The sequence below is a fragment of the Haliotis rufescens genome, unplaced genomic scaffold, assembly GCF_023055435.1.
Source record: "Haliotis rufescens isolate VD_foot unplaced genomic scaffold, xgHalRufe1.0.p SCAF_130, whole genome shotgun sequence".
NCBI classification, from domain to species: Eukaryota; Metazoa; Mollusca; class Gastropoda; order Lepetellida; family Haliotidae; genus Haliotis; species Haliotis rufescens.
The window spans coordinates 97,892-123,468 of NW_025963814.1; the positions used below are offsets into that span (position 1 = coordinate 97,892).

A 25,577-nucleotide genomic window follows, 5' to 3' on the forward strand; every position below is an offset into this window, starting at 1 on the left:
ATATTCTGTATATTACACCCGGGAGTCTATAGAAGCTGGACGAACATGTTGAAGGTTGCAACGACACTACATTCACACTATATTCTGTACATTACACCAGGGAGTCTATAGAAGCTAGACGAACATGTTGAAGGTTGCAACTATAGTATGTACATTACACCAGGGAGTCTATAGAAGCTAGACGAACATGTTGAAGGTTGCAATTACACTACATTCACACTATAGTCTGTACATTACACCCGGGAGTCTATAGAAGCTAGCTGAACATGTTGAAGGTTGCAACTACACAACATTCACACTATATTCTGTACATTACACCAGGATGTCTATAGAAGCTAGACGAACATGTTGAAGGTTGCAACTACACTACATTCACACTATATTCTGTACATTACACCCGGGAGTCTATAGAAGCTGGACGAACATGTTGAAGGTTGCAACGACACTACATTCACACTATATTCTGTACATTACACCAGGGAGTCTGTAGAAGCTAGACGAACATGTTGAAGGTTGCAACTACACTACATTCACACTATATTCTGTACATTACACCAGGATGTCTATAGAAGCTCGACGGACATGTTGAAGGTTGCAACTACACTACATTCACACTATATTCTGTACATTACACCCGGGAGTCTATAGAAGCTGGACGAACATGTTGAAGGTTGCAACGACACTACATTCACACTATATTCTGTACATTACACCAGGGAGTCTATAGAAGCTAGACGAACATGTTGAAGGTTGCAACTATAGTCTGTATATTACACCAGGGAGTCTATAGAAGCTAGACGAACATGTTGAAGGTTGCAATTACACTACATTCACACTATATTCTGTACATTACACCAGGGAGTCTGTAGAAGCTAGACGAACATGTTGAAGGTTGCAACTACACTACATTAACACTATATTCTGTACATTACACCAGGATGTCTATAGAAGCTAGACGAACATGTTGAAGGTTGCAACTACACTACATTCACACTATATTCTGTACATTACACCCGGGAGTCTATAGAAGCTAGCTGAACATGTTGAAGGTTTCAACTACACTGCACTACATTCACACTATATTCTGTACATTACACCAGGGAGTCTACAGAAGCTAGACGGACATGTTGAAGGTTGCAACTACACTACATTCGTACTATAGTCTGTACGTTACACCAGGGAGTCAATGTATTTCTTTTTAGTCCTACAGGGGTTAATTGACAAGTTCTTAGCCTCACAGACGGAACTTAGAAACAGAGAAATCCTTTGTCATAGACATGATGTCGTTGGGGTATATCCACAAGAAGTTTGAGTCAGCTAGGGAAATCGTTTCCCTTTGAGAAATCGGTAAAATAAGCACCAGTCTCTGACTTTTGGAAGCGAAAGGTGATCCAGGAACGAAATGTGATCAAGTACTTGCAGAAATAGAAGTTTAAGGGTTCGTGGTTATCGGCTAGGGAGAGAGTGAGTGATTTACAAACCACAGAATGATGTAAACATTGCCAAAACAAAATAAGCGGCGGTCGGGTAGCTTAGTGGTTAAAGCGTTCGCTCGTCACGCCAAAAAAACGGGCTCGATTCCCGACATGGGTACAATGTGTGAAGCCCATTTCTGATGTCCCCCGCCGTAATATTGGTGGAATATTGCTAAAAGCGGCGTAAAACCATACTCACTCACTCACTCACTCAAAACAAAATGACTATTTGACAGGTACAACGCATGGAGTAAGAGAGTGTAGAGCAGCAGCGAGTAGGTGGGTACGATTTGTCAATGCTTCTCGTCTAACTATGTGGGTATAATTTGACAGCAGCTGAGATTCTGCTGAACACTTTCCAGGAAGTCAAACCCAGTCCACAGGAGCAGACACCTTACCCACCAGGCTACATAGCCACGCCCATAACTATATATATACTGATGAAATCTGAGACGTATTTACCAGTGTGTAATGAATGGGGAACTATGACATGGAATAAAATCTTCGCTAAACACACTCTGCACATCCCTGCTATGCTGTTTTACAAAGTGGTGTGTGACACATCAGCTCCAGCCTTCAGTAGTGGTGTGTCACCTGTCTTATTCTGTACATTCATATCAGCTCCAGCCTCCAGTAACACTTCAATACACTCTGTAGATCCACTCTTTGCTGCTGTATGAAGTGGTGTGTCACCTGTCTTATTCTGTACATTCATATCAGCTCCAGCCTCCAGTAACACTTCAATACACTCTGTAGATCCACTGTCTGCAGCTGTATGAAGTGGTGTGTCACCTGTATTATTTTGTACATTCACATCAGCCCCTGCCTTCAGTAACACATTGACACACACTGTATATTCCTCATCTGCTGCTGCTGTATGAAGTGGTGTGTCACCTGTCTTATTCTGTACATTCACATCAGCCCCAGCCTTCAGTAACATTTCAACACACATTGCAGATCCCCACCCTGCTACTGCTGTTTGAAGTGGTGTGTCACCTATCTTATTCTGTACATTCACATCAGCCCCACCCTTCAGTAACACTTCAACACAGTTTTTAGATCCAAAAAATGCTGCTGTATGAAGTGGTGTGTCACCTGTATTATTCTGTACATTCACATCAGGCCCAGCCTTCAGTAACACTTCAACAGCCATTGCACATCCCCACCCTGCTGCTGCTGTATGAAGTGGTGTGTCACCTGTCTTATTCTGTTCATTCACATCAGGCCCAGCCTTCAGTAACACTACAACACACTCTGCAGATCCCCACCTTCCTGCTGCTGTATGAAGTGGCGTGTCACCTGTATTTTTCTGTACATTCACATCAGCTCCTGCCTTCAGTAACACATCGACACACACTGTATATCCCCGATGTGCTGCTGTATGAAGTGGCGTGTCACCTGTATTTTTCTGTACATTCACATCAGCCCCAGCCTTCAGTAACACATCGACACACACTGTATATCCCCGATGTGCTGCTGTATGAAGTGGTGTGTCACCTGTCTTATTCTGTACATTCACATCAGCCCCAGCCTTCAGTAACACATTGACATACACTGTATATCCCCGATGTGCTGCTGTATGAAGTGGTGCGTCACCTGTATCAGATGAAAGTTGATTCACACTTGCTCCTTTCGCCAGCGGAAATGACATAACATCTGAGTGTCGTCTACATGAGCTGTGAAGAGGAGTGTCTCCATTAGATGACATCATGTTAACAGTAGCACCCTTCTCAAATAACATTTTGACCATAGTCAAGTTCCCCACCTTACAAGCACTGTTTACAGCATCACCATCAACCTGTGCTCCTCTGTCTAAAAGAAAGTCTACCATGTCCTTGTTATAGCTCATGGAAGCAAATCTAAGACCTTTCTGGTTATCCAGATCAAATCCTGTTTTCACCAGCAGATTCACCACCCCTAAGTGACCATTTTGTATGGCAAGGTACAAAGGGTCACCATTTACACGATGCTCATTGACATCCGCACCCGTGTTAATTGCTTGCTCCACGGCTGATGTAAGGCCATACCTGCAAAGGTAATGAAAGACAGTATCTCCTAGGTTATCGCATGCATTCAGGTCAGGGGCAAGGGCCAGAATCTGATCGACAAACTCGCTGTCTTTGGTTTGGGCTGCAAACATGATCGGAGTTATTTTAAACCAACCATATCTAGCATCCATGTCAAGCTTCATGTGTCCACTGATGTAGGTCAATACACTACAAGCAGCATTCTTGCACACCCCAAGTAAAATGTCACGTATTTCACATTGGCTGAATGATATGTTTTCTTTCTCCATAATAACTTTTATCAGATGATGTGACTTGTTGCTTGAAAGCAATTCACAAAATGATTGTCCTGAAGAAATATCAGCTAGTTTCAGAATATCAGGAACAGACATCTGACAGGGTGTCTTCAGACAGTCCATGAGCAAGTCAATAAACTCTGAATTACAACATGCCTCGTGCGATAAGACATGCAACAAATTTCTTCTCGCAATTTCGGTTGCAAATCTTCTGGCTAAATGTCCAGCAAAGGTCCATGAGATGTTTGCAACAAGACCTGTCTCACTAGGAACATTTTCCCCTTGTGTTGTGGATGGTTTAAGACAAAGTCGCTGATGGATGAATGACAAACTACAATTTTCGATGACAAACTTTGGTTGTTTTGTACTGAGTATTAAAGCAACACTGTCATATATAGAGGGATGGTCAAACATGTATGTGTCATCTTCCTTCTTGAGATAAGATCCAACCAAATCATCAGCAGCTGTTATGCTTTCATATGCAAGATTATCATCCTCCTCCAACTCCTGTCCACTAACCTTCCCATCTCTTTTAATCATAGCCATGAACAGTGAACGCTTTATCTTATCCTTAAGAATTTTATCCAAAGTCTTTTTGAGGAACACAAGAGGCATTTTAAAAAAATCTAAAACAGTCTCTGCTGAAGGTTGCGTCTGATCCTTTCCATATGTCGCTACAAACATTTTACATACATGGGGAAAGCCGTGTGGACAGTCAGCCTGACATATCTGAGACACAGTTGACTCATCAAAGTCCATCTTTGTCTTTGTTTTGACATGAACATGCCAAATCTTCCTTCGTTCATTAGAGTCTCTCTGAGAAGAAACTTCCACCACATACAGGGGACTAGATATGTAATCTGCCATCTTTCCCAAGTCTGACAATGAGGATTTCAACACATAATCACGGCCTACGAGGATAATGATAGTTTGGTCTTTGTTAGGCGCTGTTCTTTTCAGCTCTGTTTGCTCATCTTTTGTTCTCTTTAAAACATTTTTGATATCAGTGGACTTGTCTATGGAATCTTTTTCTGTATATTTATCAGGATCTTTCACATCCACAAAAGGTTGTAGACTTGGTCTCCACTTGGCCCATTCTGCTACATCAAATTCCAGATCACCAAATATGTCATCTAACATAATGACAGGGTTAGTGCTGGCCGTTATGACCTCATTGAACTCCTCCGGTGACACCACCTGATACACTTGTCTTCCCTGAGTGTGCTGATCTTTGAGAGCCATGTAGGCTATTGTAGACTTCCCCTCTCCTGGTCTTCCTTTAATTGTCACCCATGTTGCTCCTCTGTCTAGCTTGTCTGTCACCTTCTGCAGGCCTTCTGTCTCCACCATGTCTTTAGTCCACGACTGTATCCTGGATTCCGTTCTTTCTGTAAAACAATTTTATAATTGACTATATTAAAAAATCTATGTTAAAGTTAACAATCTTATTATTATGATAATTTATTCTCAGTTAAAGGAACGTATTGTAGCCATCATCAAATAAGGTTGGACTCTGAGCATCCTTATGTTGACACGTGCCCTCCAAACACAAAATATTAAAAATATTATCTATCAAACTGATCAAACTGAAACATGTTTTCTCACAGCATTTCTCATTTCTGTGTAAGTTATTGTTCTAAACGAGATCAGACAGTTTACGAAAGAAAGTAGATAACTCACTCCTGATCTTCTGTGCTGCAGTCAGTTGTTTCTCCTCTTCCTGGTTGGTCCGAGGTGCACCATCGTTCTGTGTTCCTCTAATGTTCTGGGTTCCGCCAATGTTCAGATTCCTGGCGCCCCTGACTGTCACATCCTCAAAATTCTGCCGTACGTAGAAATAGTTGTACTGGACAACTGAAACAGAAACTGGGACTGAAGCCCTCACAGATGTCTCTATATTTGAACCTAGCTATCTCTATAGACAACGATCATGAAGAGAGGCATACTACTTCATATTAGTCATTATATTTCCATTAAAGGTCTCATTACGTTTTCTAAAATGGCTAACCTGAAATAGAGCAGAGCTTACAACTCTCTGATCAGTCCGGGTGAGATTGTATTGAGGCTGTATACGGTTACAGACACCCTGCCCAAAAATGTAGGCATAGATGCCACAGAATATTCGCTAAAAAGCGTCATTTGTAATTATCCTGTTGTAAGTATTAGAAATCTGAACCATTAGTCATGTGAGTGTACCATGTAACAGCGCTCACCTGCGGGAGAATGCACAGGCACTGGTACCCCAGGTGGCCCTGATGACTGTATCTCTGATACAACAGATCCTGGTATTCTGGGTAGAAGAGTGGATGTGGACGCTGGTGTCAGTGCTGCTGTTCTCGGGACTTGTACAACAGTTGTTTCGGGGACTACACAAGACGTAGTTGTTGACATCTGTGTCCGACTTGTTGTCTGATCAACATCAGCAGCTGAAGCTTGCTGGAGTTGTGTCCCCTGCTGTGGTGCCGACATTACCTCTCCCTGTGGTTGCTGACAACATCCCACAATGTGTTGTGCTAGTACCGTGGTGTCTATGATGGGAACAAACATGGCTATTATCCATTCGGATTAGTTTCAGGAAAACCTTATGGTTACTCAGCCAATGGCCTGTTCTGACCGACATCTTTGTATCTAAGCATGTTGCAATAAAACACTGTTTTGGTTGTTTCATAATTGGCGATGATTACAGTTGGATCACAATGAAAATTTAGAGGACGGTTTTTGAAAAGAAATGTGATCAATTCATAGTTTAACTTCCGATGACATTATGGCAAGAGCGACTGGGAGTCAACTATGGATTTTGATTAAGATGATTACTTGACATGGCTATTCATATTGTGTTTCCATTATTGTGAGGCAGTATAGCCACAATACTCTGTGGCTCACCTGAATTATGACGAAATAATTTAATGCCACTTCAGCCTATTAGTGTTATATCACATGTATGAGTACATCTTCCCGAGGAAAGGGAGTTAACTGACTCTGAAGTCCAGTTTCCAACCTTTCAGTACTTGGGTACGATTACTGTGCTCAATCTTAGCGCCACCAGTGGCTAATACGAGTTATGTCCCTTCTATGACCCTCCTATTGACCAATCAGATTCTCATATCACTTGCATTTGCTTCAAACAAAATGGCTGCACCAGTTCTGATCAGTGAACAAGATATATTGAAATAAAATGGGCCTTGCCTCGCGAAGTGCATCAAATCACCAAATCAAGTGAACACCTTGATTAAAAACTTCAAAAGATTTGGAAAATATCTGTCGACGCCCAGTTGACGGTACACATCATGCACTTGTCAAAAATGTGCACGTTGAAATCAATGTTGTTTACGAACTGCATATCAATTTCGTTATGCGTATTTAATTAGACTGTGCCAGTCCAGCCAAAATATAACTCCATAATTCCAGTCTAGTTCGGCAAGGGTGGAAACTGGACTTAGCTGCGTCCCTTGCCTCGGGAAGATGATATGAGCATAAAAAAATAGCCTGAAATGCACTGCTTTCTTTTATTTTGCATTGGCTCGTTTTGTAACTTGTGTTGGCTCTTTCTGAAACAACAGGAGCCAAGTGACCGAGGAAAAACTCGAACTTGTTGCTGTCAAGAGGGCATCATTACCTAGCCTTACTTCCTGTAAGCATACATACCTTTACCTACAAGTTGGTACGACTGTTGTTGAACCGTCTGGAATTTGACCTTTGTAGCACATGCTCCAAGTTCATACATATCTTCGATTTCATCTCCCTCTTCTTCAACTGTCATGTCACCAAACAAACATTCGTCAACACTCTCTTCATCAACATCTTTATTTCCTGAATCCTCCACAGTACTTCCTGATCCGTCAGTGGTTCCAGGCGGGTTGTCCTCATCATTGCTTTGCCTCCTGCACTTTGCTGGTGTACATTCTTCACTGTCTGTGTCACTTTGACCTTTCTTCATCTCGGCCATATTCAACAACTTCAGCCACTCTAATCTCTATCTTTGAAGATTCTTCACTACTTCCTGTCTTTCATGAGGGTCTTCAATCTAAGTTGGCACCACACTCGTCATCATCATCCTACAACAAAACCGCCTAATGTGTACAACGTCTGTCAACAGGACGGTCCTACATTTTCCGCCACAGCACTGTAGCTCACCTGGATAAGGAGTCAAGTCAATGTTACCTTTCAGTATGGTCGAAGTAAGGTCAATCAGTGTAAAAAAAGAGCACATATCTTGAACCCCACTTACGACACATTTACCAGATTTCATTACATTTTGATAATGACCATAAATAGCCTCCGTGGTGTTTAAAAGATTCCACAGAAGCAGATGGAGGCGCCATTGGACGCCATAGACACAACATATAAAAGCACACTTGAATTTCAGAAAAGCATATGAAGCAATATATTAAGGCTTACACATCGTTGTACCCCTTGTGACTGTAGGATTCAGTTTATAAACATGTCATCATTATATTTCGTGAGGTGCTGTTTCAGAAATACATTTTATGTTTACATGTCATATTAATCAAGGTGAAACAAGGTTTACTGTCAAAACAAACTCCCGGCAAAGAACAAGGGTCTACATGTCAAAACTTCACCAGTTGATTATAAAATAAGCATTAATCGTTACTTGATTTAAAGGTTCATTAATGTTATGTAAGTTCCTGTATGCAAATGTTGGAGGAGTACCGGAAACTTTGATGCAACAATGTCCTCACACTGAAACATGAAAGTTGGGCCATTCATCTGTTTCATTTTGGATGAGTCTACAGATTTAGAAAAAGATATATCATGAACTGTTCCAATTTCATTAAGAATATATCCCAAAACGTTCAATATTATTTTCATTTGCGTATTTATCCTCCATGGATGTGCTGTCATCTAAACCATATTGGTCACCTATCAGTTATCGCCACTCTTCCCTTGTTCTTTCCACTGTTTTGATTCCCGATCGTCGCGTTATAACAGAATACAAATTTCTCGTCGACCAACTGTACGAGTTATAGCCATCGTCTTAACAACACGTGTCATGTGACCACCTGCACCGCCTCAGTTATACCAAATTCTTTTTCTATTTTATCAGGTGTCACACTCAATTTTTGTAGTCAATATAAATAATAACACATGTTTTTATCAATTTATCGGGAGACCGGAAAATAGAGGAACCGCGCTCACAACAGTTTATCATAAACCATCAGCCCTACAGTCCGGCATGTAACTGATGCACCCTGACACCCTGCTGTTAACCTCCCCGTGCCGCTGCAGATGCGCAATAGATGTGCAGACATTCACAACTGGTCATTCTCGTAACCACGTGAACAATATGACATAATATCCTGGGTTAATTCCCTTAGCTGTGATTTCTCCGACTGCGACCAGTGACAATCCGATAAAAGAAAGACAGATTGCAATGATTTTTATCTGATCTCTCCTTAGTACAAGTCAGTTGACTGCTAAGTTTACAAATCAATACAAATAACTGCACAGCAATTACAATGACAGTTTGCAATAGAGTAGTAGAACAATATTCAATATCAGTATCAAATGCAAATATGATGGAGGTGATAATAATGTACACCTATCCGCAACAGTGGTCAAGCTTCCGAGATAGGCTCAGGCTGAACACAAGGGTGAAAAGTGATGTTCATATGGAAACTGGTCTTGATGTAATGTCAGATAATGTGTGATATAACTAGCTTCCAGCACATTCCACACAGTGCTTGACAAGTCCAGTGTCACTAGAACATTACATAATATTCTACATGTTTCGATAACGCTTGAAATCCATCCTATTTCGGAATTTTACAGATAATTCGAGCATCTAAATATAATAACTTCAACACCACTACTTAGAATACATAATATTACATTCCTGACAACTAAACATTGGCCAAATGCAAAGCAATGACCTTCTACTGAATCTCAACAAAAACAATGTAATACAGTTACAATCATTGTCTAACAATCGGCTACATTGCTTTATAACACTCACAGGGGTCCTTTTTGTTGTTTTGTTGTTTGAAAACGAGCAAACATAAAACGAGATGCGATCACGGGCGCGTCGGGGAGTTGGCAGTGTTGCGGTTGTAGGATGTCTATATAATTATGTAAAACAATACGTAAGGCTTGCATTGACCCGGTTGTTCTTATTTCAGAATAAGTGCGTTTGCTTTCAAACAAAAGTTTGATGATATAAGCCTACACGCGCCGGGTGATCGATGTGACCACTGGAGCAGAAACTCCTCTCGCGGAATAAGCCAAGTACACCCGAGTAAGTTCAGGGCTTATCGACTATTGTTTACAAAACAATGCTTCAGAACAGTCCAAGTACTGGACCTTTATATATATAATTTGCTGTTATTCGTCATTCTGTAATAAACAAGAATACTGAAACTAGTTTCGTTTCGTTTCGTTTTAGTTCAGTCATCTACGCCGAGTTGGAGTCTTATGTCAGAATACACACTGTCCCATTCGTTCTCAAATTCAACAAGACATTGAAGAGTGATACAATGAGGTATACAAACAAGCATAACACCGTGGACACTTACTTACTGTGTTGTATGAAGGAGAAATGTGTGAACGAAACCAGAGTCAAGACCCTCTGCAAGGAAGCAGGAAAAACCCGTGCTAAATATAACTGTTTATAAGCTCCTCACAGTCGTGTAGGATAGCAGAAGCAAGCTCCACCCACAGGAGTCTGTATCTAAAAAAAGACGCCCTCATGCATATTCATGACCATCTCCACACGCGAGCTCGGGCTCGCGTGTGGAGATGGTCATGAATATGCATGAGGGCGTCTATTTTTAGATACAGACTCCTGTGCTCCACCGCAGCGCTAGCATGCCTCGCTAAGTAACACCAGCGCCACCCGACGGCAAGGCAAAAACTGGTTCTCCAGGTGATACGCGACGCAAGCTCAGGCAGATAGGCTTATACTTTTGCCAATGCAAAGTACGAGTCTTTTTCCAGTCGTGGGACGTAGCTCAGTGTTGCTTAACATGAAGCGGTGAGAAATGAATACAAATCCGTGTAACGAATAGGGGTACCAGCTCTATTAGCTTTCTATTAGCACCAGATATAAAACGGGCCTTTCCTCTCATGTAGGAAAGCGCACGTTAACTATCCAACATTAAGTAAGTTATGCATACTTGTTTTGGTCTCATAACATGTCATAGTGTCCATTCTGTAGACACCAGAATAGTGTGTATGCACTACACCGTGTAGGTTTAGGACTGTCATTATCGTTGTACATGTATCTTCATAAATCCTTCAGTTTCAAGGGGTTTTTTCAGGCATGAGATCTTGGAAAGATATGGTGTTAACTGACCATTTCGGAAATGGGTTATGATATTTAAAAAAAAGATCCAATGACAAAAATTCGCATATTTTATAAAATATCTTAACAGTTTTTCGATTTTGTACATTTGTGCTTCGTGAAGTGGTTGTGTATTAGTCAAAGTTGGCAAGCCAGTACTCATGGTATTGAGCCTTATTCATTATCAAATAATATTTGTTTTTATATAACTGGTATGAGGCTTTTCAAAATACGTTCAGTCTGTAACATTCAAAGTTTGTTTAGATAAATTAACATATAAGAGTTTTAATAATATTTGTCTATGTACATCATGAGGGAATGTACTGTGGGTGTTTTGCTAAATATATGAATAACTGCTACGCCCGATAAAAAACATACCGACAAGAATCCGATGTTTTAACCTTTGGCATGGTCAGTTAAACCCCGAGGGAGGTGATGCAGCGATTTCAGCGTCCGTCCGTTCTCAAAGGGGACAATTTTCTCTAGGCTATTTAAATCAGAGAAATGATATTGTACAGACTTAGATTACGGGTCATGAACTCAAATGTGTTCGAGAATTGTGCCCTCCATTTTACCCTTTTTCATATTTTAGTTTATAAAATCGTGAATATGCATCTCGAACCACTTAAAGGGCGGATTATTCTACTCCTTCACTCCATCTCTGAGAAATGTGTAAAGAAGTAACAGTTAAGGCAGATTCGTGATATGTGAACAAGCAAGACACATTCGTACAAACACGCTATTTCCCTCTTAGGCCATAGGGTCGAGGTCAGATCAGTGCCTCTTACATCCTGGTCCAGGCAGATGGATTGCATTTAATCCTGTCTCTCCCATCACAGTAACCCGTACACCCGTCTCTACCATCACTGTTACCCGTACTCCCGTCTCTACAATCACTGTTACCCGTACTCCCGTCTTCACCATCACAGTAACCCGTACTCCCGTCTCTCCCATCACTGTAACCCGTACTCCCGTCTCTACCATCACTGTAACCCGTACTCCCGTCTCTCCCATCACTGTAACCCGTACTCCCGTCTCTCCCATCACTGTAACCCGTACTCCCGTCTCTACCATCACTGTAACCCGTACTCCCGTCTCTCCCATCACTGTAACCCGTACTCCCGTCTTCACCATCACTGTAACCCGTATTCCCGTCTCCACCATCACAGTAACCCGTACTCCCGTCTCTACCATCACAGTAACCCGTACTCTCGTCTCTACCATCACTGTTACCCGTACTCCCGTCTCTACCATCACTGTTACCCGTACTCCCGACTCTACCATCACTGTAACCGTACTCCCGTCTCTACCATCACAGTAACCCGTACTCTCGTCTCTCCCATCACAGTAACCCGTACTCCCGTCTCTACCATCACTGTTACCCGTACTTCCCTCTCTACCATCACTGTTACCCGTACTCCCGTCTCTACCATCACTGTAGCCCTTACTCCCGTCTCTTACTGCCATACTTTTCGACCCCTGAATATCCGAGTGGAGAATACGTCTTCAGCAACCCATGCGTGTCGTAAGAGGCGACTAAGGAGATGGGAAGGTCAGACTAGCTGACATGCATGTTGACACATGTGATTCGAAGCTCATGATGTCAATCATTTGATTTTCTTGTCCAGACTCGATTAGTTACAGACCACCGTCATATATCTGGAATAAGTGCGGCGTTAAAAAACAAACAAAAACATACGTTGCACTATTCCTTCCCATGTAGCTGGTCCTTTCCATCCTTAATTATAATGGACAGGTAATTATGTAAAAACAGGTACCAGAGAATTAGCCTGCCCTATAACATTATGAAGATCATTATCCCATTGATCTGATATTTTGTGTTTCCCATCGAATGCTGGTATTTTCACAAGAATTCCACCTTTTAGGACTGTGCCTCTAGTTTTGGGATCAAAATGCCGTTTCTGTTTGGTTCTAGCATGTCTGGATAAAGCTGATGCCAAGTTATACGCATCATTCAGTTTCTTTCTCATGGATTCAACATAGGAGGTCAGCTTTTGTCCAGCATCTCTTTCCCAACAATACTCCAAATCAACAGGCTGCTGCTGTTGCCTTCCACAGAGTAGGGGAAAGGAGACTCCTTCGTCGACTCATGGCGAGTTCTGTTGTAAGCATGAACCAGAGGAGAAAAATCAGGTTTCCAATCTGCTTTCTTATCTGGTTCAAGTGTACCCAACATGTCTAAAGTCTAAATTGTGATGAACCATTCCACATCCCATTTCCTTAGGGATGATAGACGGTGGTTCCAAGCAAATAGCATAATTCCTTTATCAATCTCCCATAAAAATGTGCTACCTCGTCAGAATGGATTCGCTCAGGAATACAATCGTGAACACTGAAATGAAACCTTGCCTGAAGCTTTACAGAATTGGTGCCACTTGAATGTTATCTTGACTCTGTTACTCTTTCCAATCCCTTGTCTATGCCCATGCATGCCAGAATGTCCCAGACGTGGCGGCGGACCAACATCTTCACAAACTGTTTGGTAATCTGGATATAACGTGTGCATCTGCATAGGGCACACCTGATCTGTATTTAAGATCAAAGTTGTATGTTGCCAATGAGGTCAGCCAACGATGTCTGGTAGCATCTAATCGGGCTGATGTCAAAGCATAAGTCAAGGGTTTGTTGTTAGTCATGACTGTAAACTGGTGTCAATATAGATAGTCAAGGCTTATGTCTGTAACGGACCATTTCAGGGCGAGAAATTCGAACTAATAGGCTGGATAGTTTTGTTTTACTTTATTCAGACTCCGACTGGCAAAGGATATCACTTTTAGACTTCCATTTAGCCGTTGTTTTAGAACTGCTCCTAAACCATTTCTACAAGCATCAGTGTGCAATTCAAAAGGTTCAGAACAGTCTGGATACCCCCAAACTGGTGATGATGTGAGAACCAATTTCAGCTTATCAAGAGCAAAGCTTTGATCAGGACCCCATTGCAACTTTGTCACCTTTCTACCAGAACTTTCTCTCTTGCTTTCTTTCACCGAGCTGTTGGTGATAAGAGATTAGTAAGGGGCTTAGCAATGCCAGCAAACTTTGGAACAAATTCTTGGTAATAACCGAGACAACTCTTCAGTTCATCACTGTCCTTTGGAGCAGGCCAGTTAAGTATCTTTTCAACTTTGTCTGGATCAACCGGTATTTCTTCTGAAAAATAATATGACCAACATATTTCACCTCATCCTGGAGTCGACTACATTTCTTGGGAACAAGTTTCAATTCACTTTCCCTCGAACATTGGAAAACGAGTCTAAGTCGTGATGAGTGTTCCTCCATGCAAAGTCTATCAGATCATCTAAATATATCATACGGATTTAAAAATGGAGATCACTACAAATCTGTTCAATTTCCATTTGGTACGTAGCAGGAACATAAACTAAATCAAATGTGAGCCTGTTAAATTCATAGAACCCTGAAGGTCCTGCTGTGAAATCTGTGAAACGTTTATGACTTTCATCAACTCCAATCTGATGATATCCAGATTTCATTTCAAGGATACTGTTGACCTGAGACCCTACTACACAATCAAGGATTTCCTCCACTCTCAGGAGCGCATAAGATTCTCGAACTGTCTGACGATACAAAGATAATAATACACACAAACTGTATGGGGAGAGTCTCTTTTGCGAACTAAAACCATGTTCGAAGCCCTAAGGCTAAATGACGCCCGAATCACACCAGAAGCTTACAGTTGATTTGTTCTTTGACCTCATCATCAAGTCCCGATGGTATACGCCTATGTCTCTGCCTACATGGATGGTGATGAAGGTGGTGATGGTGATGGTGATGAAGGTGGTGATGGTGATGGTGATGGTGATGGTGATGGTGATGATGTTGATGGTGATGGTGGTGATGGTGATGGTGATGGTGGTGGTGATGGTGATGAAGGTGGTGATGGTGATGGTGATGGTGATGGTGATGGTGATGGTGATGGTGGTGGTGATGGTGATGGTGATGGTGATGAAGGTGGTGATGGTGATGGTGGTGGTGATGGTGATGATGATGGTGATGGTGGTGGTGGTGGTGATGGTGATGGTGATGGTGATGGTGGTGATGGTGATGGTGGTGGTGATGGTGATGGTGGTGGTGGTGGTGATGGTGGTGGTGATGGTGGTGGTGATGGTGATGGTGGTGGTGGTGGTGATGGTGATGGTGATGGTGATGGTGGTGATGGTGATGAAGGTGGTGATGGTGATGGTGATGATGGTGGTGATGGTGATGGTGGTGGTGATGGTGATGGTGATGGTGATGGTGATGGTGATGGTGATGGTGATGGTGATGGTGATGGTGGTGATGGTGATGAAGGTGGTGATGGTGATGGTGATGGTGGTGGTGATGGTGGTGGTGATGGTGGTGGTGGTGGTGATGGTGATGGTGATGGTGGTGGTGATGGTGATGGTGGTGGTGGTGGTGATGGTGATGGTGATGGTGATGGTGGTGATGGTGATGAAGGTGGTGATGGTGATGGTGGTGGTGATGGTGATGGTGATGGTGATGGTGATGGTGATGGTGATGGTGGTGGTGGTGGTGGTGATGGTGATGGTGATGGTGATGGTGATGGTGATGGTGGTGGTGATGGTGATGGTGATGAAGATGGTGATGGTGATGGTGATGGTGATGGTGGTGATGGTGATGGTGATGGTGGTGGTGGTGGTGGTGGTGATGGTGATGGTGATGGTGGTGGTGATGGTGATGGTGATGGTGATGAAGGTGGTGATGGTGATGGTGATGGTGATGGTGATGGTGGTGGTGATGGTGAGGAACCGTTGATGCAGTATCACCAGAGGAAAAGACATCAGCATGCTCAGCAAACACCTTTTCAATTTTAGCCTGATGCTCCTCAGTTGCATCTGAGCTGTTAATTGTTGACTTATCAAACGGGGTGGTAAATTGGCGTTTCCTTGCCCGAGAGATACTCGGAATTCTCACTTGTAGACAAAGGATTTATTTTTTCAATCTTAACAGGATGTATTTCACACACAATTGTCTGTGGTGGTACAATAAATGTCTGGCAAGACATGTTTCATAGGAGCACAGGCACATTCTTAGTTTAACCAAATTGTATGTAAGCAAAAAGGGGTTAATTTCAACGCCAGAAGGAATTCCTGAGACCTTAGTTGGTTGCAGTAGTACACAAACGTTGTGATGTGGCAATGGATTGCAAAGTACACTTTATTGTAAACTAACTTCACTGTACAAGATCACAATGTTGACCGTGTCACAACTCTTAACCCGAGCCAATTTCCCTGATTGGCATACCAAATCCTTTTCATGCAGTGCCATACTGCGAAATGAAATATAACAAGGTGTTTCCAATGAAACAGCCTGCAAAAACTGTAGAAGCCTCAACCAACTACAACACACTCACCCTCATACCCGTGTCATACACCGGCACCTCCATTAGTGTAGCACTGACCACCAGAGTAGAAGCACCCACCCACTACTACACACTCACCCTCATACCCATGTCATACACCGGCATCGCCATTAGTGTAGCACTGACCACAAGAGTAGAAGCACCAACCCACTACTACACACGCACCCTCATACCCGTGTCATACACCCGCATCGCCATAAGTGTAGCACTGACCACCAGAGTAGAAGCACCAACCCACTACTACACACTCACCCTCATACCCATGTCATACATCGGCACCGCCATAAATGTAGCACTGACCACCAGAATAGAAGCACCAACCCACTACTACACACGCACCCTCATACCCGTGTCATACACCGGCACCTCCATTAGTGTAGCACTGACCACAAGCGTAGAAGCACCAACCCACTACTACACACTCACCCTCATAACCATGTCATACACCGGCATCGCCATAAGTGTAGCACTGACCACCAGAGTAGAAGCACCCACCCACTACTACACACTCACCCTCATACCCGTGTCATACACCGGCATCGCCGTAAGTGTAGCACTGACCACCAGAGTAGAAGCACCAACCCACTTCTACACACTCACCCTCATACCCGTGTCATACAATGGCATCGCCATAAGTTTAGCACTGACCACCAGAGTAGAAGCACCAACCCACTACTACACACTCACCCTCATACCCGTGTCATACAATGGCATCGCCATAAGTGTAGCACTGACCACCAGAGTAGAAGCACCAACCCACTACTACACACTCACCCTCATACCCATGTCATACACCGGCATCGCCATTAGTGTAGCACTGACCACCAGAGTAGAAGCACCCACCCACTACTACACACGCACCCTCATACCCGTGTCATACACCGGCATCGCCATTAGTGTAGCACTGACCACCAGAGTAGAAGCACCAACCCACTACTACACACTCACCCTCATACCCGTGTCATACAATGGCATCGCCATAAGTGTAGCACTGACCACCAGAGTAGAAGCACCCACCCACCACTACACACTCACCCTCATACCCATGTCATACACCGGCACTGGCCACCAGTGTAGAATCCTTCGGTCTGGTGACACACAACCTGGCAGCCTGGTCAGACATTAAAAGCAGACAAACCAGTGATAGAAGTCTTTCATTCAGGGACACATGGGGGGACGTTGCCATGAATGAGTGATTGTGTTCACGTGTGCAGTGAGTGAGTGAAGTGTAATCAGTGTTACTGGTGTCAGTAGGTATTGCCCAAATCAGTGAATGATAGCATGAGCAACACCATCCGTATCACATACAACCCCAAGGGAGGGAGTCAGCACGATTTTTCCGTATTTCGGCTTAATCTGACATCGGCTGAACACTTTCAAGTCAAACCCGGGTCACGACCAAACCCAGGACCAAATACCTTACTCACCATGCAAAAAAGAAACCATGTTGCTCGATTTGTAATATTATCATATTTATTCATCAAATAGTATACACCCAAGCGGAACTACAACAGATGAAAATAGATAAAAATTTGTGTATTTTGTGTGAGAATGAACCTGAAAATAAGAAACATGTCTGTAAACAGTGATTATAACTTCATGAAAAACCTCGTTCTGGCTGTTTAACTATAAAATTAATATATACCAAGTATTTAAAGCAGTAGTTACACCGATAAGCATTTCTAAAAATTACTTTGGATGTTACACAAGTAGAAAGTTATGTGACCAGAAAAAACAGCTGTTTTGCAAACTTCGAGGGAAAATGGACACTACAATTTCTTCAAATATTAGAAATGATTTAACTTGTACCATGACATTCAGTCCAACATGTTCTTGAAACGTGAACCTCATTTTATGATTTATGCTGTATACTGAGATGAATGAAAAAATTACACATAAAAATGTGTATAAGTTTTCGCATTGATTTTAGAAACTTGATTTAACTTGCACCAGGTGTATGTTGAATGATAAATCAAGTTCCGTCAAACAAAACCACGTTGCACCCTCGTCCCATGAAATTATAAAATAGGACGGTCTGCTACCAATATCACAGTGTCGGTGTGTGTGTGTGCGTGCGTGCGTGCGTCCATGCGTGCTTGCGTGCGTGTGTGTGTTGAAGGTTGCAACTACACTACATTCACACTGTATTCTGTACATTACACCAGGGAATCTATAGCAGCTAGACGAACATCTTGAAGGTTGCAACTACACTACATTCACACTATAGTCTGTACATTACACCAGGGAGTCTATAGAAGCTAGACGAAAATGTTGAAGGTTGCAACTACACTACATTCACACTATAGTCTGTACATTACACCAGGGAGTCTGTAGAAACTAGACGAACATGTTGAAGGTTGCAACTACACGACATTCACACAATGTTCTGTACATTACATCAGGGAGTCTATAGCAGCTAGACGAACATGTTGAAGGTTGCGACTACACTACATTCACACTATAGTCTGTACATTACATCAGGGAGTCTATAGCAGCTAGACGGACATGTTGAAGGTTGCAACTACACTACATTCACACTATATTCTGTAAATTACACCAGGGAGTCTATAGAAGCTAGACGAACATGTTGACGGTTACAACTCACTACATTCACTATAGTCTGTACATTACATCAGGGAGTCTATAGCAGCTAGAGGGACATGTTGAAGGTTGCAACTACACTACATTCACACTATAGTCTGTACATTACACCAGGGAGTCTATAGAAACTAGACGAACATGTTGAAGGTTGCAACTACACTTCATTCACACTATAGTCTGTACATTACATCAGGGAGTCTATAGCAGGTAGACGAACATGTTGAAGGTTGCAACTACACGACATTCACACTATATTCTGTACATTACACCAAAGTGTCAGTAAGCTAGACGAACATGTTCAAGGTTGCAACTACACTACATTCACAATATATTCTGTACATTACATCAGGAAGTCCATAGAAGCTAGTCGAGCATGTTGAAGGTTGTAACTACACTACATTCACATTATATTCTGCACATTACACCCGGGAGTCTATAGAAGCTAGACAAACATGTTGAAGGTTGCAACTACACTACATTCACACTATATTCTGCACATTACACCAGGGAGTCTATAGAAGCTAGATGAACATGTTGAAGGTTGCAACTACACTACATTCACACTATATTCTGAACATTACACCAGGGAGTCAAAAGAAGCTAAACGGACATGTTGAAGGTTGCAACTACACTACATTCACACTATATTCTCTACATTACACCCGGGAGTCTATAGCAGCTAGACGAACATGTTGAAGGTTGCAACTACACTACATTCACACTATAGTCTGTACATTACATCAGGGAGTCTATAGAAGATAGACGAACATGTTGAAGGTTGCAACTACACTACATTCACACTATATTCTGTACATTACACCAGGGAGTCTATAGAAGCTAGTCGAACATGTTGAAGGTTGCATCTACACTACATTCACACTATATTCTGTATATTACATCAGGGAGTCTATAGAAGATAGACGAACATGTTGAAGGTTGCAACTACACTATATTCACACAATAGTCTGTACATTACATCAGGGAGTCTATAGAAGATAGACGAACATGTTGAAGGTTGCAACTACACTATATTCACACTATATTCTGTACATTACACCAAGGAGTCTATAGAAGCTAGTCGAACATGTTGAAGGTTGCAACTACACTACATTTACATTATATTCTGTACATTACACCAGGGCGTTTATACAAGCTAGACGAACATGTTGAAGGTTGCAACTACACTACATTCACAGTATATTCTGTACATTACACAAGGGATCCTATGGAAGCTAGACGAACATCTTGAAGGTTGCGACTACACTACATTCAAACTATAGTCTGTACATTACACCAAGGAGTTTATAGCAGCTAGACGGACATGTTGAAGGTTGCAACTACACGACATTCACACTATATTCTGTACATTACACCAGGGAGTCTATGGAAGCTAGACGAACATGTTGAAGGTTGCAACTACACTACATTCACACTATAGTCTGTACATTACACCCGGGAGTCTATAGAAACTAGACGAACATGTTGAAGGTTGCAACTACACTACATTCACACTATAGTCTGTACATTACACCCGGGAGTCTATAGAAGCTAGACGAACATCTTGAAGGTTGCAACTACACGACATTCACACTATATTCTGTACATTACACCCGGGAGTCTATAGAAGCTAGACGAACATCTTGAAGGTTGCAACTACACTACATTCACACTATAGTCTGTACATTACACCAGGGAGTCTATGGAAGCTAGACGAGCATGTTGAAGGTTGCAACTACACTACATTCACACTATAGTCTGTACATTACATCAGGGAGTCTCTAGAAGCTAGACGAACATGTTGAAGGTTGCAACTACACTACATTCACACTATATTCTGTACATTACACCAGGGAGTCAATAGAAGCTAGACGAGCATGTTGAAGGTTGCAACTACACTACATTCACACTATAGTCTGTACATTACACCAGGGAGTCTATAGAAGCTACACGAGCTTGTTGAAGGTTGCAACTACACTACATTCACACAATAGTCTGTACATTACATCAGGGAGTCTATAGAAGCTAGTCGAACATGTTGAAGGTTGCAACTACACTACATTCACACTATAGTCTGGACATTACACCAGGGAGTCTATAGAAGCTAGTCGAGCATGTTGAAGGTTGCAACAACACTACATTCACACTATAGTCTGTACATTACACCCTGGAGCCTATAGAAGCTAGACAAGCATGTTGAAGGTTGCAACTTCATTACATTCACACTAAATTCTGTACATTACACAAGGGAGTCTATAGAAGCTACACGAACATGTTGAAGGTTGCAACTACACTACATTCACACTATATTCTTTACATTACACCCGGGAGTCTATAGCAGCTAGAAGAACATGTTGAAGGTTTCAACTACACTACATTCACACTATATTCCTCTATATTACATCAGGGAGTCTATAGAAGCTAGACGAACATGTTGAAGGTTTCAACTACACTACATTCACACTATATTCTGTACATTACACCAGGGAGTCTATAGAAGCTAGACGAACATGTTGAAGGTTGCAACTACACTACATTCACACTATATTCCCTACTTTACACTAGGGAGTCTATAGAAGCTAGACGAACAGGTTGAAGGTTGCAACTACACTACATTCACTCTATATTCTGTACATTACACCAGGGAGTCTATAGAAGCTAGAAGAACATGTTGAAGGTTTCAACTACACTACATTCACACTATATTCTGTACATTACACCAGGGAGTCTATAGAAGCTAGACGAACATGTTGAAGGTTGAAACTACACTACATTCACACTATATTCCTCTATATTACATCAGGGAGTCTATAGAAGCTAGACGGACATTTTGAAGGTTGCAACTGCACTACATTCACACTATATTCTGTACATTACACCCGAGAGTCTATCAGCTAGACGAACTTGTTGAAGGTTGCAACTACACTACATTCACACTATATTCTGTACATTACACCCGGGAGTCTATAGAAGCTAGACGAACATGTTGAAGGCTGCAACTACACTACATTCACACTATTGTCTGTACATTACACCAGGGAGTCTTTAGAAGCTAGACGAACATGTTGAAGGCTGCAACTACACTACTTTTACAATATATTCTGTACATTATACCAGGGAGTCTGTAGAAGCTAGACGAACATGTTGAAGGTTGCAACTACACTACATTCACACTATATTCTGTACATTACACAAGGGATCCTATGGAAGCTAGACGAACATCTTGAAGGTTGCGACTACACTACATTCACACTATAGTCTGTACATTACACCAGGGAGTCTATAGAAGCTACACGAGCTTGTTGAAGGTTGCAACTACACTACATTCACACAATAGTCTGTACATTACATCAGGGAGTCTATAGAAGCTAGTCGAACATGTTGAAGGTTGCAACTACACTACATTCACACTATAGTCTGGACATTACACCAGGGAGTCTATAGAAGCTAGTCGAGCATGTTGAAGGTTGCAACAACACTACATTCACACTATAGTCTGTACATTACACCCTGGAGCCTATAGAAGCTAGACAAGCATGTTGAAGGTTGCAACTTCATTACATTCACACTAAATTCTGTACATTACACAAGGGAGTCTATAGAAGCTACACGAACATGTTGAAGGTTGCAACTACACTACATTCACACTATATTCTTTACATTACACCCGGGAGTCTGTAGCAGCTAGAAGAACATGTTGAAGGTTTCAACTACACTACATTCACACTATATTCCTCTATATTACATCAGGGAGTCTATAGAAGCTAGACGAACATGTTGAAGGTTTCAACTACACTACATTCACACTATATTCTGTACATTACACCAGGGAGTCTATAGAAGCTAGACGAACATGTTGAAGGTTGCAACTACACTACATTCACACTATATTCCCTACTTTACACTAGGGAGTCTATAGAAGCTAGACGAACAGGTTGAAGGTTTCAACTACACTACATTCACACTATATTCTGTACATTACACCAGGGAGTCTATAGAAGCTAGACGAACATGTTGAAGGTTGAAACTACACTACATTCACACTATATTCCTCTATATTACATCAGGGAGTCTATAGAAGCTAGACGGACATTTTGAAGGTTGCAACTGCACTACATTCACACTATATTCTGTACATTACACCCGAGAGTCTATCAGCTAGACGAACTTGTTGAAGGTTGCAACTACACTACATTCACACTATATTCTGTACATTACACCCGGGAGTCTATAGAAGCTAGACGAACATGTTGAAGGCTGCAACTACACTACATTCACACTATTGTCTGTACATTACACCAGGGAGTCTTTAGAAGCTAGACGAACATGTTGAAGGCTGCAACTACACTACTTTTACAATATATTCTGTACATTATACCAGGGAGTCTGTAGAAGCTAGACGAACATGTTGAAGGTTGCAACTACACTACATTCACACTATATTCTGTACATTACATCAGGGAGTCTATAGAAGCTAGACGGACATGTTGAAGTACATCTGTAGATCCCCTCACTGCTGCTTTTGAAGTGGTGTGTCACCTGTATTATTCTGTATATTCACATCAGCTCCAGCCTTCAGTAATACATCAATACAATCTGTAGATCCCCTCACTGCTGCTTTATGAAGTGGCGTGTCACCTGTATTATTCTGTACATTCACATCAGCCCCGGCAATCAGTAACCCTTCAACACCCTCTGTAGATCCCCACCCTGCTCCTGCTGCTGCTGCATGAAGTGGTGTGTCACCTGTATTATTCAGTACATTCACATTAGCCCCGGACAACAGTAACATTTCAACATAGTCTGCAGATCCCCACCATGCTGCTGCTGCTGCTGCTGCATGAAGTGGCGTGTCACCTGTATTATTCTGTACATTCACATTAACCCCGGCCTTCAGTAACACTTCAACAGACTCCCCAGATCCCCACCCTTCTTCTGCTGCTGCTGCATGAAGTGGCGTGTCACCTCTATTATTCCGTACATTCACATCAGCCCCAGCCTTCAGTAACTCTTCAACAAACTCTGCAGTTCCCCACCCTGCTGCTGCTGCTGCTGCATGAAGTGGCGTGTCACCTGTAGTATTCTGTACATTCACATCAGCCCCGGCCTTCAGTAACGCTTCAACACAGTTTGTAGATTCCCTTACTGCTGCATTATGAGGTTCCGTGTCACCTGTAGTATTCTGTACATTCACATCAGCCCCGGCCTTCAGTAACTCTTCAACATTCTCTGTAGATTCCATCACTACTGCATTATGAAGTGGCGTGTCACCTGTAGTATTCGGTACATTCACATCAGCCCCGGCCTTCAGTAACTCTTCAACATTCTCTGTAGATTCCCTCACTACTGCATTATGAAGTGGCGTGTCACCTGTAGTATTCTGTACATTCACATCAGCCCCGGCCTTCAGTAACTCTTCAACATTCTCTGTAGATCCAAACAATGCTGCTGCATGAAGTGGTGTGTCACCTGTATTATTCTGTACATTCACATCAGCCCCGGCCTTCAGTAATTCTTCAACATTCTCTGTACAATCCCTCACTACTGCATTATGAAGTGGCGTGTCACCTGTAGTATTCTGTACATTCACATCAGCCCCGGCCTTCAGTAACTCTTCAACATTCTCTGTAGATTCCATCACTACTGCATTATGAAGTGGCGTGTCACCTGTAGTATTCGGTACATTCACATCAGCCCCGGCCTTCAGTAACTCTTCAACATTCTCTGTAGATTCCATCACTACTGCATTATGAAGTGGCGTGTCACCTGTAGTATTCGGTACATTCACATCAGCCCCGGCCTTCAGTAATTCTTCAACATTCTCTGTAGATCCCCACACTGCTGCATTATGAAGTGGCGTGTCACCTGTATTGTTCTGTACATTCATATCAGCCCCTGCCTTCAGTAACTCTTCAACACACTCTGTAGATCTAAAGAATTCATCTGCTGCTGTATGAAGTGGTGTGTCACCTGTATTATTCTGTACATTCACATCAGCCTCGGCCTTCAGTAAGACATTGACACACACTGTATATCCCTGATGTGCTGCTGTATGAAGTGGTGAGTCACCTGTATCAGATGAAAGTTGATTCACACTTGCTCCTTTCGCCAGCAGAAATGACATAACATCTGACTGTCGTCTACATGAGCTGTGAAGAGGAGTTTCTCCATTAGATGACATCATGTCAACAGTAGCACCCTTCTCAAATAACATTTTGACCATAGTCAAGTTCCCCACCTCACAAGCACTGTTTACAACATCACCATCAACCTGTGCTCCTCTGTCTAAAAGAAAGTCTAGCATGTCCTTGTTCTGGCTCATAGAAGCAAATCTAAGACCTTTCTGGTTATCCAGATCAAATCCTGTTTTCACCAGCAGTTTCACCACCCCTAAGTGACCATTTTGTATGGCAAGGTACAAAGGGTCACCATTTACACGATGCACATTGACATCCACACCAGTGTTAATTGCTTTTTCCACGGCTGATGTAAGGCCATACTTGC

At 42.3% G+C, this 25,577-nt stretch overlaps 2 protein-coding genes across 2 annotated transcripts in view; both read right to left on the reverse strand.

Annotated features, from left to right (window-relative positions):
* LOC124121660 overlaps positions 1–10,496 on the reverse strand; it is a 94,638-nt gene extending 84,142 nt beyond the window's left edge. Inside the window, exon 1 of the mRNA XM_048394869.1 lies at positions 10,308–10,496. The gene's annotated coding sequence lies outside the window, so the exon portion shown is untranslated. The remainder of the gene's footprint in view (positions 1–10,307) is intronic.
* LOC124121666 lies at positions 1,069–25,541 on the reverse strand. Its single transcript, XM_048394880.1, has 5 exons — positions 23,587–25,541; positions 7,423–7,750; positions 5,991–6,305; positions 5,458–5,631; positions 1,069–5,165 (listed from the first exon to the last, which is right to left on the reverse strand). Exons 1-5 carry the CDS (start codon positions 25,393–25,395, stop codon positions 2,017–2,019), a joined length of 5,775 nt encoding a protein of 1,924 aa, XP_048250837.1. The 5' UTR covers positions 25,396–25,541; the 3' UTR covers positions 1,069–2,016.
* Positions 25,542–25,577: the final 36 nt, after the last annotated feature.

What these genes read in the sequence shown, in the direction of transcription:
- LOC124121666 (XM_048394880.1), bottom strand. Translation starts at nt 25,395, where the DNA reads ATGAGCCAGAACAAGGACATGCTAGACTTTCTTTTAGACAGAGGAGCA. An exon ending in CACCACTTCAAAAGCAGCAG is followed by an intron (nt 7,751 to 23,586) that starts TGAGGGGATCTA and finishes CTTCAAAGATAG; the next exon opens with AGATTAGAGTGGCTGAAGTT. An exon ending in GTACCAACTTGTAGGTAAAG is followed by an intron (nt 6,306 to 7,422) that starts GTATGTATGCTT and finishes TTCCCATCATAG; the next exon opens with ACACCACGGTACTAGCACAA.